At 42.5% G+C, this 19,053-nt stretch overlaps 2 protein-coding genes across 2 annotated transcripts in view; one reads left to right on the top strand and one right to left on the bottom strand.

Moving 5' to 3' along the window:
• Nucleotides 1–19,053, bottom strand: part of LOC117816208 (myomesin-2-like) — a 79,582-nt gene that overhangs the window by 30,563 nt on the left and 29,966 nt on the right. The window contains exons 6-7 of the mRNA XM_034688382.1: nucleotides 6,507–6,551; nucleotides 112–204 (exon numbers count right to left, since the gene is read on the bottom strand). Coding sequence (XP_034544273.1) covers nucleotides 112–152 — 41 coding nt within the window. The 5' untranslated portion in view covers nucleotides 153–204; nucleotides 6,507–6,551. The remainder of the gene's footprint in view (nucleotides 1–111; nucleotides 205–6,506; nucleotides 6,552–19,053) is intronic.
• LOC117816209 (hexokinase-1-like) overlaps nucleotides 13,923–19,053 on the top strand; it is a 38,640-nt gene continuing 33,509 nt past the window's right edge. Inside the window, exon 1 of the mRNA XM_034688383.1 lies at nucleotides 13,923–14,836. Coding sequence (XP_034544274.1) covers nucleotides 14,774–14,836 — 63 coding nt within the window. The 5' untranslated portion in view covers nucleotides 13,923–14,773. The remainder of the gene's footprint in view (nucleotides 14,837–19,053) is intronic.

Raw genomic sequence — 19,053 nt, 5'->3', positions numbered from 1 at the left:
AGGAGGAAGAAATGTGCCGTCTTGACTGATGTCAGCTCTTGGGGACTGTAGTTCAGTATAACCTTACACTGGAAATAGCCTGACATATGACGACGGCCAATGAGAACTCACCTCTGCCGGAACGCCGGTATGGTATACGCTGGTTCCGCCATAGCCTCTGTGGCTTGGGCCTGCACCTTGCTCACAGATTTAGAGCGTGATTTCCTGTTGGGAAGAAGTCCTTTATTATCAAACAGGCTTTATTGGAATTAATCAACCATAACGGGGACTGAAGGGTTTAGTGTGGCAGAAGCAACGGCTGGGTTAAAATCTCTAAAGATCCAAGAGACGTCGTCTTGGGCTTGAAGTTAGTCCAGTTCCTCACAGATGAAAGGTTTCCTTGTAAATGGCACCGTGTTTAAATACTTAATGAAGAAGGTCCTTTGGAGACCCCATAGTTAATACAAACCAAAGAGACTCAATTAATTTGCCTTCTTAAGTCCAAATACTTCAATTAATCTCAACCAACTTCCACAAATACTTCATCTGTTTTTGGTAAGTCTCAGTTTCATTGTAAATAGAAGAGTCCAAAACAAATTCTCCTACAGGGACATTAAAGTATATCTGAGATTATCCAATCATAAAGTAAACACCACCATTTTTTTGACTCATTACATCCTCAGGGTGGCGCTCATACATCTTTTCCTGGCAAGTCTCAGTTTCACTGTAAACAGTAAATGATATCAGGGCATTCTCTGATTTTTGTGTGATTTAATCAGAATTTATGGGTCTTATGTTTGCAGAAATAGCAACACCATGACTGTCTTGTGTAAAGGAAGCCATAAAGGAACTTTTTTTAAGAAGACTTCAAATTTAAAGACTTGCCACATCTTAAATACGGCACATTGTTAATGGACTGACGCCAAATTCTACATCCAAAGAACGATAGCAAGCGACAGGGAAAGGACTGATATTTGATCAAAGCAATCTTTTTATGAAAGCTTAAATTAAAGATAGCCCTCTGTGTTTCACTTTTCCAATCCCTCCTGTGGAAACTTCACAGGGATCTTCTTCAGGACTGATATCAGTGTCTTCAGCTGGCCTCAGATGTGGGTCAGGTTCATAGGAGTGGCATGCGGCCTCAGACAGGAGCCTGATAGCGACACATCAGCTCTCTCGACACGACGGCCTCCTGAGCAGATCTTGGCTGGCAGCGGATCAGATCTCGGACTTGAGGTAGCTTTGAGGCCGTTTTATGTTCTGCCATGAACCCCCCGGTGACGACAAATCTAATGCAAGCTACAACTTCTGCATCAAGCTCAGGGAGAACTACTTTGCATAGCAGAACGAGGCCCGGAGGATGCTTCTTTATAGCGTCTACAGCAATCTAGTAAAATACAAGCGTGGCTCAGATGACCTGAGGAACAAAAGCAGCCAAAGAATTTTGGCAGAAGCTGCAGAGCCCAGAAATGAAGACAATTCAAGTCTAAAACCAGACGCTACAATTACTTCTTAACCACAGAATGAAGTCCAGTGTGTTCCTGGATGGAGAGCTTCCTGCTTCCTGCTTGTTATCTTTTACTTTAAGCCACTTTTATGGGCTGTTTCATAAATTAAAATCAAGTCTGGCACAGCTTTAAATCTAGATAGCCAGCAAAGAAGCATATGCAGCGTGGGAATGAAGAACCCCCCTTTTGGATCTGCCCGTCCAGCAGCAGCTTCAAGCTCTACCTGCCGCTCTACCTGGCAAAGCAGGCCAACAACAGCTGTGCTCTTCAAAGCAGCAGGTGAGCTCCACCTTCATACCTTAATGTGTGCTGCTTGACAACACTCTGAGTGTGATGGTAAGCATAATCAGTTTTGACATGGCTCGTATGCTTCCTCTTATACCAAGGTATGACTGTGGGAGCCATGACTGGAACGCTTCAAGGAGACCTGGCCAAGAGCACCAGGAGGGGGGGGAGGGGGAGACCAAACATGTGTTAGCCATGAAAACAATGTTAATACAAGTGTGTCCTGTCTCCTAGAACACGTGCTGTCATCTCTAAATATAATGTAGTAACGGTCAACAGGTACTGAACGTGGTGTTGCAACAGAGGTGGGAGGTGAGGAAGAACGAAGACTTTGTGTCCGTGGAGTTTTCAGGTTCCTGTTCTTATTTTGAATTCAACTTTTGTTTTACAAATGTCTCTACTTTGTATCCTTCCATTTTTCAAACAGGCTCACGACTTTGGGTTGAGTGAGCTTTAACTTAGCTAACTTGAAGTTCCATAGCTGCACTCCACCTTCCCAATGCCAAGGCAACCTCGATAGAGAGGGCAATAACTCATAGAGAAACTGTACTATCATTTTCCCTGGAAAATTAAGCTAGCCAACAATGCAAATGTTATTGGAGCAGCAATCTTTTTTCATGTGCTGCATTGTTTACAGTCCAGACCGCTCTAGAAGTGACCGTGTGTTCAGATCCAAAGGTCCTCTCCAGCTGCTGTTGTGTGTTTTTTATATCACGTTTGATTTTCATCCCCTGTGTTACTTCAGGTCGAGACATTAAAGTATATTTGAAAGCGCCTGTTCATCTGTTTCTGGTGAGTCTCAGCTTCACTGTAAATAGTAAGTCACACAGAGGCTTCACTCTGGCTTACCTCCATCGTATGAACCTGAATAAGAAACAACTTTTCTTTTGATTTCCTTGGAATTAACTGGTCTCATGTCTGCTGATTTAAAGCATCTTTGGATCAACTCTTGTTGGTTTTATTTGTCTAATGCAGGGGTTCAGCCTGTGACCCTCGAAATATAGATGACCCCCAATGTCCCCAAATTAGCCTACCTACATTAGCATGGGTCTGTGTTTCCTGTGCTGTTATGAATGAACCTGCTGCTACTGATGCTTCTGATAATGAACTGTTCACTAACTCTAAACTTAGGAGTCATCTGGAAACAAAGAAAGGCAGAAAACTCATTACATTTTCTATTTTCAAGGTTTTATTTCAAGTTTAGCTACTACTTTTGTCGATATTTTTTACTATAAGGGGTAAAATGTACTAATTCTAGATAATTCTAGAAAAAAAAAAACATTCTGGAAGACATCTCACGACCCCCTTATCTGTGTCTTGCGACCCCCCCAGGCGGTCCCGACCCACACATTAAGAACCTAATGAGGTTCTAATGAGTAACATGTCTTTACTCATCAAGAACATTTACATTCATATTTAGAAGCAGTTTCAATTTGAGGAACTGAAGTTATTACAAGTCTTACTCTATATTTCTTGTTTTTTCCTCCTGTGAACATTTGATCTTGAAAATATATTTTGGTAAAAGTTAGTAGGGCTGCCGAATCAATCACGTAACCCCTCAGTAATCAGTATCTATCACTGTGGGATGATCCTACAGAGGCCAAATTATCAGTATTTCTGGTGTAGCAAACACTTAGCATTTAACATTTTCAATATAAGACTCCCTTCTGTTTCTGGTGAGTCTTAGTTTCACTGTTAATAGTAAGTTATTCAAAGGCTTCACCCTGGCTTCCTTCAGCGATATGAACCTGAATTTGTAATAATAATTTAATCACATTTAACAGGTCAGCTTCATCAGGTCTGTCCTCAAGAGGAGAAGAAAACTACGTCTACAATGTTTGTTTGTTGAATGGAGGTCTATGAAAGAGGATTAGACACTGATGTTTTTTTAGGTCTGACCTTCTTCACGGAATGTTCCATTTGTTCTCAGAATTCTGACATCATCAAAGACAGAATTCTGACATCATCAAAGACTGAATTCTGACATCATCAAAGACAGAACTCTGACATCATCAAAGACTGAATTCTGACATCATCAAAGACAGAACTCTGACATCATCAAAGACTGAATTCTGAGATCATCAAAGACAGAATTCTGGAATTCTGCCTCTGATGTCAGAATTCTAGAACACCTGCTGTTGCTCTCCATACAGACTGTTTTTCCTGCTGACACCTGATTGGTGGATACTCCTCAGACTACAGACAGAGACCAGAACCCTTCTCAGACTTTAAAACCCAGACCCCCTGAGATCCAGATTCAAAATGTCTCTGAATCAGAATCTGTAATTACAGGTTAGTTGTAGCTGAAAGTAAAAAGCTTTGTCAGGTCTGTCCTCAAGAGGAGAAGAAAACTACGTCTACAATGTTTGTTTGTTTCTGATGCTGCGTTCAGGGAAGTCAGGAAATCTAAACGCTGATTGTCTTTAGTGACACAGCATCAAGCAGGTTTGTGTCTCAGTGTAAATGTTTGATGTAGAACAGATTGTTAGCTGCTCTTCATGCAGATATCTGTTCATAGGCTACCAATGATGGAAGCCCGATGCCTGCTTTTGCTCTCCATACAGACTGTTATTCCAGAACACACCAAAGCTTTCTGATTGGTCCAAATTACTAGGACTACAAATGGGAAGCAGAACACTTCCCGTACTTTAATGCAGCATTTCAGAGGCTGTATTTTTCAAGGTAATGGAGTGGAATCAGAACTTTAATTTTTTTAACCTCCACTTGAGTTCGCCACCTCTGCTTTGCAATCAGTTTCAGTACAATCTTGACTTAATACATATCATACATAAAACATTACTGTATAAATATGATAAGTACGTGTTTAAGTCTGAGGTTTAAGATGCATCAGGACAGTTCAAACCTACACCAGAGCTCAGCACTTGAAATGTTTCACCTTACAACCTCACACAGCTCAGCTATGAATAGCTTACAGCCCTCTGCTTCTTCCATGATTGGAGAAATGAAGGAAATAAAGTCATTAGCAGCCGTGCAGAGCCCCTCACTCTATGTGATTAAAACCAACAGGAGGGGAAATGAGACAGATGAGGCTCTTCTGAATTACAAACTAAAAACACTCTGCTTCTAAGTCATTATGAGTCCATTCTGTATAATCAATATTTCAACACAAAATCAACTCTACCTTTCTTTCCCAGCTGGCACAAATTAGAAATAAAAGAGGGTCACCGGCCTCCTAATGCCCTGGTATGTGAGGAAGAACCTCTCAGGGAGATTACCACGGACACACAGGAGGCAGATTATCTAAAGCCAGTCATTAAACTAACACATTTCACTTCTCACACCTTCACTTCCACTCCCTATTCCTCTTACAAAACTTCACACCCGAGTGAAATAACGGCTTCTGGAGAGGGAAATATGAAGAAAAGTGACTTACCCCAAGAGATTAAAACAGCGCAAAGCGGTTGCAGACCAGCCTGATGCCGCTTGGGAAGCACTTGCTGATGGTAACAAAAATATTACCCTGTCACCAGGAGGAATGCTGTTCCCCTTCCACCCCATGTATGGACGCTCTTAAGACTATATATAGCATTTAGACCCAAATTTTCTCCTCATTCTGCACTTTGGAGAAGGAGAGTGTGCATCTGTGCCTGCTTTTTATTGATTACATAGAGGTATGTTTTTTATTTGGTGCATTTGCGACATTTAAAGACACATTTTCAAACTCCTCTTGAAGCTTAAAGTGCTTAAAATGCTTACAGAGGAAGGTTTTCTACAATAAAGGCGCTGTTTCAAATGATTATAACTCATTTAAGACGTCTTTAAGTCAAACTTTAAGCTGCATATTGCTAGTGTTCATATATTTGGTGGCAAATCTTGTTGAAGTAGATTAACAAGAGGCACCCCAGCTTCAAATTTGACCAACATTCACTCAGTCGAGCTCCAGAAAGATCATTTTGAGATCATTTCTCTGACAAATCCCGACCCGGACAGCCTGCTGAGACCTTTTTAGGTTTCTGGAGACAGCCTGTCCTCCTTGGCTCCACACTTGTGGGCAGCAGTCAGGCTATTTTTACCAGCCAGTCCTCAGACACTGCGATACCCTCCTGATTCTTACTGTACAAGAAGCCTGGCGGCTATTTTTACTCGCACGCGGCTATTCAAAGAAATAAAGTGGCTGGAGGAAGCTCTTCTGAAGCCGAGTTAGAGAAACTCAGATGTGATAGAAAACACTGAGCTCTAAAAGGAGCAGCGGGCCTTGAGTTTATCGCCCTGCAGTTGTTCCTGTGTGGATAGAAGGTCACGTCTCTGTGCAAAGGACACGAGCCTGCAGCTTTATTACATTCACATGTTTTACTTTCATGAAACAGAGACACTAAAAAAACACCCTTCAAACATTTCCTGAATGTTCTATAATACAGCCCAGAAGTCTGGGGTTTTAAAAATGTATGGCGCCGCCAAGTGGTAGCATCTGGAAGGACACTGTAGTCCACAGATGTCACTTAATATTTCAGCCCCCCCATGGCACCCAATCCCAACTCCACCCTGAACCCTCATGGACTTTAATGGCGTGCAGTGCATGAGTGCACGAGTGTGTGAGTCCATGAGGGCAAAAAACGAGGAGTGAGACACACTTTCATGACATCACATCCTGCTTCAAACAAGACCATCACTAAGTAATAATAAAAATGTGATGTGGGCTTCATATCGCTGACAGTGCCGCTGCTTTTCCTGATGTATGTCTGATGTGTGTGTGTCTGTGGGACAAGGACTCACTCTGAGCGTATGGGAGGTCATCCGGCTCCAGTCTTGAGGTCACTCCTATGAAGAAAAAACAGTTTCTGATTACTACATCAAACATGCGTCTGCTGACTGGTGCTACAAAAATCAGTGGAGTGCTCCTTTAAATTCACCCCCAGTGTGCTGTCATTCTCTGTGAAATGCTGCCCCCTGGTGTCCGTCCTGTGTAGTGTTGAACGGATGTACACAGAGACGGTCAGGTGTGCAGGTATAGATGTTTCAGAGTGGTTGTGGTTGAAGTGATCTCATTTTTTCTAAGAGATATAGATAAACTGAAGTTTATAATCATAACGTCTTTCTCATGCAAGTATTACTTTATTCTCTTACATTTAAAACTTTAATAATTTTCCCTGTGAATTCACAACTTTAATGACAAAAATGTACAACTTAGTTCTACTAAATCTATGACTTTATTTTCTCATGATTTTTGTTTTTGTTTGCATATATTAACAACTTTAATCTTAAAAAAATGTAAGCCTTCTCCCCTGATAATTTCCAACTTTTATCCTGTCAATTTGCACTTGAGTCCGTTTTGGTGATGTAATTGTTATTGGTTATAGAGTCTGTAAATGTGTCTTTATTTCCCTGAAAATGTACAACTTTGATCTTGTCCATTCGATCTGCAGAGTCCCTCTCTACTTTCCAAAGACAGCTAAAGACCCAGCTCTTTAGGAAGCACTATGCACTTAGCTAGACTGTTCTCCACTGTTGTCCCCAGGGGCAGATCATGTCTTCCAGCTACAGTTGACTCGCACTGTCCTGCTCTACTCTGGGACTCTGTGTTCAGGTCTGGAGTGACCCAGCACTTGGTACTTTGGTCATTATTGTGGTGATGTTAATTGTTGATGATGATAATGGAAAGTCTTAAATGGTTTGGTTCCTTCATTGTAGATGTTCCTTATTTATTTTGTGCATTGCCTTTACACTGCTTGGCAGTACCTGCACCCAAATGGACTTGAAGCACTTTGTTCCTCTTACTGATCTTGTTTCCTCTTGTCTAGATCTTTGCTTGTGTTGTTCTTGTTCTCGTATGTACGTCGCTTTGGATAAAAGCGTCTGCTAAATGACATCGTAACATTGTAGCATTGTAATTCTACATATTTGTCCCCAGCTAATTCTGGACTTAAATCATGTGAATTTACGACTTAATTCTGCAACATTTTTCCTTTCTTTCTCATAAATGGACGACTTTATAACCTTTTCTCCTACAAACTTTAAGTTGCTCGATTGTGCAGAAACTAAATCCTGTTGCTCTCCAGTAAACAAAGAAGCAGAGAGTTTAGTTTAACCCTTTAGAGGGTTCAGAAAAACTATCTGCACAGAAAACTGAAGGCCTAAAAAACTAATCATCGTGTCTGAGTTTAAACTCTACTTGTCTGAGTCTCTTTGGACTTGATTCACCTCCTGTATTTATTCCAGTTGACACATGTATGAGTGTGAGTGTGTGTGTGTGTGTGTGTGTGTGTGTGTGTGTGTACGAGTGTGTGTGTGGATTCCAGCCTCTCTCTGGCCCCATGCGGCACACAGCATGTTTGGAGTGAGAATAAAAGAGATTATTGGAGCATGATAATATGAGGAGCAGGAAGTTCACAGGTTTGAGGGGCCTCATCGCTGCAGCAGAGAAACATTTTCCTCAAACTCTTCTCACTTTGATTCTCACCGTCTCCAACATGCACTCTCTCTTCTGCTCTCCTGTCATGTTTGTGACACAGGTACCGAGGAAAACCACTACGTTGTGTCAGCAGCAGTGAACAGATGAACCCTGGACAGTCTGACCTGCTGACCCCCTGAAAGAACGATTTGAAATAGCTAGGATGACCTCTGACCTTTACTCTGACACACTGTCACACCAACACTGAAACTATCAAATCTCTCATGACTTTGGTTCCACCTTCTCACAGAGTACCTCTGTACATGTATTAGGACTGTTTTATGACCTTAAAATAGAGCTGGGCGATACTGACAAACATGTTACCACAATCAAATTATCATCAGTCAACCTTCAGTTCTCAGGACCCTCTCCTTTGGAATCATCTACCAGTCAGGGTCCGGGAGGCAGACACCCTCTCTACTTTTAAGAGTAGGCTTCAAACTTTCCTTTTTGATAAAGCTTATAGTTAGAGCTGGATCAGGCTTGGACCAGGTCTTAGTTATGCTGCTATAGGCTTAGACTGACACACTGGGATCCTGTCTTTCCCTCTCTCTCCTCTCTCTGCCTGTCTCTCACTTTAATTCTTCCTGTCCCATTAAAGTTACTAACCATAGACCTTTCTGGAGTCCCTGAGCTCCCTTGTCTCGTAGGTTCCTCTGGATCTCTGCTGTAGATTCCTTTTTTTGGGGTCTGTTATTCATCCTTCTTTCCTTTCTTTCTTTCTTTCTTTCTTTCTTTCTTTCTTTCTTTCTTTTATCTTTCTTTCTTTCTGTCTTTCATTCTTTCTTTTTTCATTCTTTCCTTTCTTTCTTTCTGTCTTTCTTTTTTAATTCTTTCCTTTCTTTCATTCTTCCTTCTTTCTTTCTTCTTCTTTCTTTTCCCTTGACTTGTCATTCCTTTTCTTTTATTCCTTCTTTCTTTTCTTTCATTCCTTCTTTCTTTGTACTTCGCTCTTTTCGTCTTCCTTTCTCTTCCTTACTTTTCCTTCTTTCCCTCCTTTCTTCTCTCGTTCTTATTTCTTCTTCTCTTCTTCCCTTTTTTTTTTGTTCTCCTTCCTTCCTTCCTTCCTTCCTTCCATCTATCTTTCTTTCTTTCTTTCTTTACTTCTCTCTTTTCTTCTTCCTTCCTTCCTTCTTTGTCCATTCCTCCTTTCTTTCTTTCCTTCCTTCTTTTCTCCTTTCTTTTCTGTTCTTTATTTCTGTCATTCTTTCTTTCTTTTCATTCCTTCTTCCTTCCTTTCTTTCTTTCATTTTTTCTCTCTTTGTTCTTTCCATGTTTCTTCATCCTTAATGTCTCCTTTTCTTATCCCGTCCTTTCCTTCTATCCTTCCTCACATTTCTTCTCCTTTTTTCTTTCTTCTGGTCTCCCTCTCTTCTCTCTTTCTTAGACCTTTCTGAGTCCCTGAGCTCCCTTGTCTCGTAGGTTCCTCTGGATCTCTGCTGCTGTGGACGTGGTCCAGACTCCAGCTGCTACAACTACTACTATCCGTCTCCCCACTATCATCTCTCTCTCTCTCTCTTCATCTCCTCCTCAAATCCTCAAGTGTGCACTAAAACGACTTCACCTGCAAGTTAACGACTATAACTTGACAGATTTTACAGGTTCCTGAGTCTGTCCTTGAATCCGCCTGTTATGGGGACTTGTCTTTGTCTTAATTGGTTGAGTGACAGTTTTGCAGAGAGAAGGGTTCATGAGGTTTGTGTGTCAGCTCATGTGAAGGTTGCTGAAGAAGGTCACCCTGAAGCAGCCATGACACCAGGCAGAATATTCTGCCTGAGAGGAGAGTGAGACTGAGCACCGAGCCCTCCCTCCCTCCCTCCCTCCCTCCCTCCCTCCTTCCTCTCTGGCTGTCTTTGGAGCGGCTCTATTGGGGCACAGAGGGGGGAAAGATGCCTCCCATTCATGCACTCTCTGACTCGTGGTTGAAGATGTGACAGGGGAGGAGGAGGTGGAGGAATGGGGGGAAGTTAGAGGGGGATAAAGGAGGGAAGTCCTAAATTATAGCCGTTCACAGGGGGGGACAAAAGAGGCACGTCAGAGTCTTTGCACGTCATCGAGTCAGCAGACGCGGGTCGTTTTACGCTGCGTGGTGACGCAACCGAGCTGCACAGGGGGGCAGAGAGAGGGGAGGGATGGTACATTACCAAGTAAAGCAATGCTGAGATTTGTTGCATCAGGCTTCATCAGCAATTCAAAGACGGGCTTCAGTGCACGTGATGCTGATGGAGGGATTGTCTCTGATCCACTTCTTACAGGATCACACTAAGTTCTCTGGATCCTGAGTCTGATAGAGGAACAAAGGATCTGTAGATAAGGGGATGGATGTGAACACTCTGACACTGAGAGGAAATACAATCCGTCTACTTCTCTGGTTTTCAGTTCTGGTCTAGAGTTTTAGATCTCTACTAGCCTTCAGATGACCCCCCTAATAAGTCACTGATTTATACCTGGACTATAATGAACTACCTGGGAGCTCTGCACGCTGCTCAGATCGTCTCTAATTTCTTACAACAAAAGTCTGCATTTTTAAGTGCTGTTGAACTCTTTTGGATGTTTTTTTTTTATATAGATATTTTAATACATTTTGTGAATATATAACATTTTCTCCTGCAGAAACTTTCCCAACTCTGACCTTTTCCCAGAGTTCTTAAAAAACATTCTGAATTTTTGCCAGAAAACTGTGAAAAAACATCAGAATTCAGACTCAGAACTAAAGAAAGTTCTGAGAGGACAGTCCAGTTTCTGATTGTGGTTTCAGGATTCTTAAAGCAGGATTCACACTACAAGATAATCAGGCTGATTTGGGACAAATTCCCTCTTCTGACAAAAGTCAGCTTAAAAAATCTCTTAAATTTCCTGTGGTGTTGGTTAAGACTGATTTTACTTCCTCCAGCCGCTCTGAAGACAATCTGGGCTGCTCTGGTTTGAGATTGTTAATATTTAACATGTTCAAAGACACCAATGACACACAATCAGGAAGTTAGCTTACTGAAGAAGGAAGCACAGGAATTTAACAGCTAACAACTTTGAGTTGGATAAACATCCAGTCATCTGCCATGTTTGTTGTCTCTCGAGTCAGGTTTGTGGACTCTGGTTGTTGGCGAATGGAATCTTTAATTTAATCTCTCATGATCTATTGTCATGTGAGGTGTCCCTTCATTTTTTTAATATCTGTCAAGATTTTTAGAAATCTTTGCGCTTGTCTTTACTGTTTCCCCGGAATTATGACTTATTTTACCGGAATTCTCAAAAGAAGTCACAATTCAGATTTTTTTCTCAGAGTTCCGACATTCCTTTCCAGAAACCGAGAATTCTAAAAGTCTTTAGAGTTCTAAGTCTTCAGAATTCTAAATGTGCTCAGAGTTCTAAAAGTCTCTAGAATTCTAAAAGTCTCTGGAATTCAAGAAATCCTCAGAATTCTAAAAGTCCTTAGAATTCTAAAAGTCTTCGGGATTCTAACAGCTCCCCAGAGTTCCATATAAGTACTCAGAATTCTAAAAGTCTTCAGAGTTAAAAAAGTCTCTAGAATTCTAAAAGTCTCTGGAATTCAAGAAATCCTCAGAATTCTGAAAGTCCTCAGAGTTCTAAAAGTCTCGAATTCTAAAAGTCTCTGGAATTCAAGAAATCCTCAGAATTCTAAAAGTCTTCAGGATTCTAAAAGTCTCTGGAATTCTAAAAGTCTCTGGAATTCTAAAAGTCTCTGGAATTCAAGAAATCCTACGAATTCTAACAGTCCTCAGAATTCTAAAAGTCTTCAGGATTCTAACAGCTCCCCAGAGTTCCTTATAAGTAATCAGAATTCTAAAAGTCTTCAGAGTTAAAAAAAAGTCTCGAGAATTCTAAAAGTCTTCTGAATTCTAAAAGTCTTCAGAAGACTTTTAGTATTCTGGGGACTTTGAGAAAGTCCTCTTCTGATGTCTTCTAAAAGTCCTCAGAATTCTAAAAGTCTTCCTAGTTAAAAAAGTCTCTTAGAATTCTAAAAGTCCTCAGAAGACTTTAAATATTCCGGGGACTTTTAGAAAGTCCTCTTCTGAGTTCTTCTAAAAGTCTCTAGAATTCTAAAAGTCTCTTGAATTCAAGAAATCCTGAGAATTCTAAAAGTCCTTAGAATTCTAAAAGTCTTCAGAATTCTAAAAGTCTTCCGAGTTAAAAAAAAGTCTCTAGAATTCCAAAAGTCCTCAGAATTCTAAAAGTCCTCAGAAGACTTTTAGTATTCTGGGGACTTTTAGAAAGTCCTCTTCTGAGGTCTTCTCAAAGTCCTCAGAATTCTAAAAGTCTTCAGAATTCTAAAAGTCTTCGGAGTTAAAAAAAAAAGTCTCTAGAAGACTTTTAGAATTAGTATCCTCTTCTGGGGTCTTCTCAAAGTCCTCAGAATTCTAATAGTCTTCAGAATTCTAAAAGTCTTCCAAGTTAAAAAAAAAAGTCTCTAGAATTCCAAAAGTCCTCAAAATTCTAAAAGTCCTCAGAAGACTTATAGTATTCTGGGGACTTTTAGAAAGTCCTCTTCTGAGGTCTTCTAAAAGTCTCTAGAATTCTAAAAGTCTCTGGAATTCAAGAAATCCTCAGAATTCTAAAAGTCCTTAGAATTCTAAAAGTCTTCGGAGTTAAAAAAGTCTCTAGAATTCTAAAAGTCCTCAAAATTCTAAAAGTCCTCAGAAGACTTTTAGTATTCTGGGTACTTTTAGAAAGTCCTCTTCTGAGGTCTTCTAAAAGTCCTCAGAATTCTAAAAGTCTTCAGAATTCTAAAAGTCTTCCGAGTTCTAAAAGTCTCTTAGAAATCTTAAAGTCTCTAGAACTCTAAAAGTCCACAGAAGACTTTTAAAAAATCCTATTCTGAGGATTTCTAAAAGTCTTCTGAATCCTGACACAGTGTTTGGACCAGAAAACTAAAATCAGTGGACTTGATCTTTTTCATCTTGAAATAATTCCACACATTGTTTTTAACATTGAAGTCTGTTTTATTCATAGACTCTTATGTATTGTATTCTGGCATTTGAAATGTTTGTATAAAGAAGAGCTAGTTTTAAAAGAAGTGTTATCCTAATGAACGTATTCATGAATATGTATCACAGTTAGAGTTAGCACTGATGATACAAGTGGAAACAGATCACCAGAGATCCCAAAGATGGATGTCCAGTTTTGGAGCTTCAGGTTTGCTTGTTTCAATCTTTGATTAGAGTTTGGAAAGTAGAGTTTATATGCATGCTTTATCAGGTGATCATCGCTCTGCCAAAACCTTTCTGATATTTAAGATTCAAGTCAAATCTTGCTGGTCATCCAAAGCACGCGGCTAAGTCTCTGATCCAATCAGCCAAGAATGTAATATTCATTTCATTCTTATCTGGGGGTGAAATACAGACCCGTGAGAGACTCTCCTTTTGTTGTAATCTTTGGTTCTACTTTTCTTCTCTGTTACCGAAAACACCAATGACCGCTAAGCTGGTAAAGATGTAAGTACAGGGTGTTCCTGAATAACACATACAGGGGATTTGTCTGTGTTTTGGTGCAGAAGTAGAGTAACGTGAGAGCTGGATCTACAAACTCCTGCTTCATAATCATCTGAAGGTCAAGACCAGATCTCCTCGCTCAATCATCAACAGTGAAGTTTCTGGATGTTGTGGTTTTAAACAGATTACACTCCGGCCTGCAGGCTGTCCGGCGTGTCTTTGAGGGACCTGATGAAGTGAGTGTGACACCAGTTGCTGATGGAGGGAGGAGGAGGGAGGAGTGTTGCAGGAGATAAGAAACGGTCGGTCACGAGTCTGCTGTATGTGTGTATACGTGAGAGGATGGTTGGATGCTGCAGCTCGTGATCCCCCTGTAGCTGATGCTGATTATGATGCAGCAGGAAGAGGGATGATGACATCATGGTGCGGCGGTGGCCCTGCCCCTCTGCACGTACACCTCTGGGTGCTGTGGCAACGTGCTGGACGTGCCGGCCGGCTGAAGGGAAGCGAGCGTGTGCTGCTGGGAGGAGAGCGGCAGGTTATCATGCAGATGCAGCTTCTCTCTCTCTCTCACTCCCTCCCTTTCCCCTGCTGCTGCTGCTGCTGCTGTAGGAGAAGCCCCCTCCTCCTCCTCCTCCTCCTCCTCGTCCTCTCACCCACCCCTCCCCTTCTTCCTCTCCCTCATGTCCCCAGCTCGGCCAATCAGAGTCCTGAGTGGGGGCAGGGCAAAGCAGAAACCACCATTCCAGTGCTGAGCTGCTGCATCTCCCCAGAGCTAACAGGGGGCTAGCAGCACAGAGGGAGGAGACACGCTCAGACCCAGCCTCTGTGTGTGTTGTGTGTGTGTGTGACCGTGTTAAGTGTGTGTGTGAGGCTGTGAGTGTGTGCCTGTCGCAGACGAGCAGGCAGGAACACTACAGCACTCTTGTTTCAGCACACTTTTTTCCCTTTAACCTTGCTCTGCCTCAGCGTCTGAGCTCGGGCTGTGCTCCCAGCTTCACTCCAGGAAAAAGAGGGATCAGTGTGGGGGGAACAGGAGACAACACAAGGCAGCTTTTCCTCTCCTTTTCCTTCCTTCCTTTCACTCTCAGACCACCTCGTACTCTGCTGACAGCTCCCGGCAGGCGGACGTGCAGGCAGGCAGGATGATAGCTGCTCAGCTTCTGGCCTACTACTTCACTGAGTTGAAGGATGATCAACTCAAGAAGGTGAGTGAAAGCTGAACAGGGGGGAGTTGTGTAACGTGACAGCAGACATGGTCGCCGGGTGCTGAGAGGCAGCTGCATGTCAGCGTGAGCCTGTGGGGCGTTACAGGCTGGGAGAGGAGGATGCAGCGTTGGGAAGTAGAGGAAGAGGAGGCCATGATGAAATCTAATTTGTGTCTATTTTAGTTTGTTGAGGGGCGAGGAGGGGTTTGTGGCCGGTGTCCTTGAGAGGGGCTGTGGTCACTGATGGCGGGGATGGGCTGCAGGCGGAGAGAGACCCTCGGAGAGCTGGTTTCAGGGCGTCTGAAGCTGACAGGTGTCTGTGAGGAGCAGTTGGGGAAAGTCGTGAGCTGCACAGTCTCCGCCCTCTCTCAAGAACTGTTCCTCAACATTTAAGAGTCCTATAATTTGATGCTTCCAGAATAAACTCAGCTTTTTAGGGAGAGGAATGCTGCATCACTTACAGACAAAGACATACAGCCAATCAGAGCTGGTGTCAAATCTAAAAGGAGGAAAGTTTTAAGAGCTTATACATTAAAAAAGTGCAACATGTACTTGACTCATCAAACCTCCAGTCCTGCTCAGAAACTGACCCCAGGTTCGGTACAAATCACCGGACCAATGGGATGTCACACCGGCGAGATGCTCCCCGTGGGGAGGAGACTGAGGGGAGTCAGATGAGCTGTAAGGAAGTGGGAGATTCATGATGTCATGTGTGATGTCACGGCGCCGTAGACGCACGTGCCTCGCCTGAAGTAGGTTAGTGGAATTTACAACCGTGTCTAATGAGGGAGAAATCCTTGAATGGAAGAAAAGTTATCCGAGCGTGTGTGAGTTGGATATGAATGAGGCACGGCAGCAGCACATGGAACATCTTCTGTTTGTAACAAAGGAGTGAAAAAGCTGAGAAAAGGCAGAAGATTTCCTCTTTATGTTCTCGTGGGTGAACAGCAAACATTTTTACAATGCAGCTGGATTCAGAGAAAAAAAACAGAAGGGATGCAAAAATCCTGGAAACTAATCTTTTAAGACAGCCATTCTCAACCCTGGGGTTCCCGACCCCAATGGGGGTCGCGAGATGATTTCTGGGGGTCGCCAAATAATTTGCTAGCTTTCTGATGCTGTAAAATGGAGCGATGGCTTAAGAGAAAAAGTGTTCCAGCTCGAGACTTGGGTCAGCAGCAGGGGTCTCAGAGTCAAGGCTGATTTATACTTCTGCGTCGCCCTACGCAGCAGGGGCTGACGCGGACATGAGCCCCTCATACTTCTGCGTCGGTGTGTCCGTGTCGCGCAGCAATTCTCCGCCGAAACGCCTGAGGGCAGTGCGGTCTCTCTGATAGCCGGTCGCCTGCTTCCGGTCCCGCTACGATCTCTGTTTACTTTTCCACAGAGATTCAGAGCGTGTTCTGTTAATCTACAGCTGATACATGTTGCTGTTTATCATACAGACATGATTACATGAAGAATAGAGAGGAGGAGATGAAATACACGGCCGATGTGTGGCCGATGTCCGGGACCCCGGAAGTGCTGTGAATGCTGGAAAGACAAAGCCGTCGAGCGGACCAATCACAGAGCTTGCGGTCCGCGTCGGCTCTACGCGTAGTTACATTTTGGAGGAGGTGCACGTCAGCTACGTGCGTAGGCCTCTGCGTAGGTACGGGAGCTACGCGGACCTACGGCGTAGGTTACGCCGTCGATTCGACGCAGAAGTATAAATCAGCCTTCAGTCACCAGACAGTCTGACAGCAGGACCACCCCCTGAGAAAATGAAGGCACTGGGGCCGACACCGGCTGACTCCAGAGCTTCGAGGCTCCGTAAATATCAGCCCGACTTTCTTAAATTTGGATTTTCGTACATGACTAAAAACAACGCAGAATACCCACAATGTGTCATTTGCTCTGAAGTGCTGGCAAACGAGAGCTTGAAACCAGTAAAACTTAAGAGACATTTGGAGACAAAACACAGCGGCTTCATTGACAAGCCAGTTGAGTTTTTTCGGCGCAGGGAGCAAGAACTAAGGAGCCAAAAAACGGTGGTCAGTGACTATGCTACAGTCCCAGCTAAGGCCCTGGCAGCTTCATATGAGGTGGCATATTTGGTGGCTCAATCGAAAAAGGCTCACACGATCGCCGAGAGTCTCATCCGCCCCGCAGCCGTAGCGATGACAAGAGCATTGCATGGAGAGAAAATATCTAACACTCTTTTAACCATTCCCCTTTCAAATGACACTGTGGCACGCCGCATTCAGGACATGGCTAATGACATTAAAGATCGGGGGGGGGTCGCGGACACCAGTGCATGTTAAATTGGGGGTCGCGACTCAAAAAGGTTGAGAACCGCTGTTTTAAGATACACCGCCCATACGACACCATATGATACAATATGATACAACCTCCTGTAACAATGATACAACACGCTACAAGACCTATCATAAAAACATCACGGTACAATACTCTACCGTAAGATATGCTACAATTCAATACGATATGATGTAATATGTGACATATTAAACTGTACGATACAATAGTTAAAGTCAAGAAGCGATACAATTCTTGTGACCCATGATTACGATAATATTACAATACATTACAGCATGATACGATAGGACAGGATGGATTGGATCCAATAGGATGATACAATATGATATGATGCAATACGAAAGGATACCACACACGCGATACGAGTGCGATAAAATACTAAAAAACAGGAGGTGCTATAATTCTTGCTACTTTGACCCATGATTAGCATAATATGAAAGTAGGATTCACCACGATGGGATATAAGTTTCGATTTGATCCAATAAGGGCCTACAATTCTTTCTTCTATAACCCGTCATAATGTCAATATCACAATATGATATGATAACATGGGGTTGGATCCAATACTATATGATATGTTAGGATAGGATAGCCCTTAGGAAAATACATTTAGAGAGGAGATCTCAAAAGTGTTTCATTCATGTCTCCTAGACAACAATGAGATCTGTTTGAAAGCAAAATGAGACTACAGCTTATGTCTCCTGTTTCTCATTCTTGCCTCCAGAAAGAAAGAGCCAAAAAGTCTCAGCTTAGTCTCCCTTTCAGTTCAAAAGGAGATCTGGTCAGAATCTGAAATGATTCTCAGGTATTTCTCAGGTGTTGTGACTCCTTTTGAGCTCAGGTGGAGAAATCAGGGAGCTCTCTCAATCTCAATCTGACCTCATCCATTTGTTTTTGTCAGACTCAGTTTTTGTGTCTCAAGTTGAGCTCAGATGGAGCAAAGAAAGAGCCTGAGCTCATCTTTTCATCAACATTTATAGAGCCCTGCAAAATTAACATTTCAATGTAACTGTCCACAAACTTACAATTCTCATGAAAACATTTGAACCACTTGCAAGATCAGCTATTTATAATCTCTTCTTTGACTTCACAGTCTGGTCCTTCCTTTACAAGTCTGTTTGGAACAAAACAACTTCACAAAGATTTAGTGGATTTGAGAGAAACTGCAACAGATAGAGATTTCATATCTCCAGGTATGACCGACCATTTATTCAAAATATGAGCCGCAAAAGGGCTGACCAGATTTATCCAGATTATTATAATTAAAGGGGTGGATTCTTTTGGGCGCTGGTGGCCTAGCGGTCTAAGCGCCCCACATACAGAGGCTACAGTCCTCGTCGCAGGGGTCGGCGGTTCGATTCCCGGCCGATCGACCATTTCCTGCATGTCTTCCCCCGCTCACTACTCCCCACATGTCCTGTCTCTCTTCAGCTGTCCTGTCAAATAAAGGCAAAAAGGCCAAAAAACATATTTAAAAAAAGTGAAGAAAATGAGCCATTAATGAGATCTCTCATTTAAGTCTCAAATAAGACTCATGTCATGGTCTCAACTATTTCTCCTAGTGAATTTTAGGAGAAACGAATGAGAAAGGAATGAGAACAATTTGAAACTTGAATGAGGCTGAAGTGAGAATCTCAATTTTGTCTCCGGAGACTTAGAAGACAAAGCCTCGAGCAGTAAAACTTTCCTCTGGGAGGTTACGTTAGGATATGATACAATACAGTAAATTACAATACTAAAAGACACAAGGAGCTACAATTCTCCATACAATAACCCATGAAAACGACAATATAAAGATATGACATAAGATATTCTTTGGTCCAATATGATATGATAGGATACGATACAATACTAAAGAGACAAGGTGCTAAAATTCTTGCTGCAATGACCCATGATAACGA

Source organism: Notolabrus celidotus, chromosome 7 (genome assembly GCF_009762535.1).
Source record: "Notolabrus celidotus isolate fNotCel1 chromosome 7, fNotCel1.pri, whole genome shotgun sequence".
Lineage (NCBI taxonomy): Eukaryota > Metazoa > Chordata > Actinopteri > Labriformes > Labridae > Notolabrus > Notolabrus celidotus.
The sequence above is the reverse complement of the archived record's forward strand: the minus strand, read 5'-3'. Positions and strand labels throughout refer to the sequence as shown.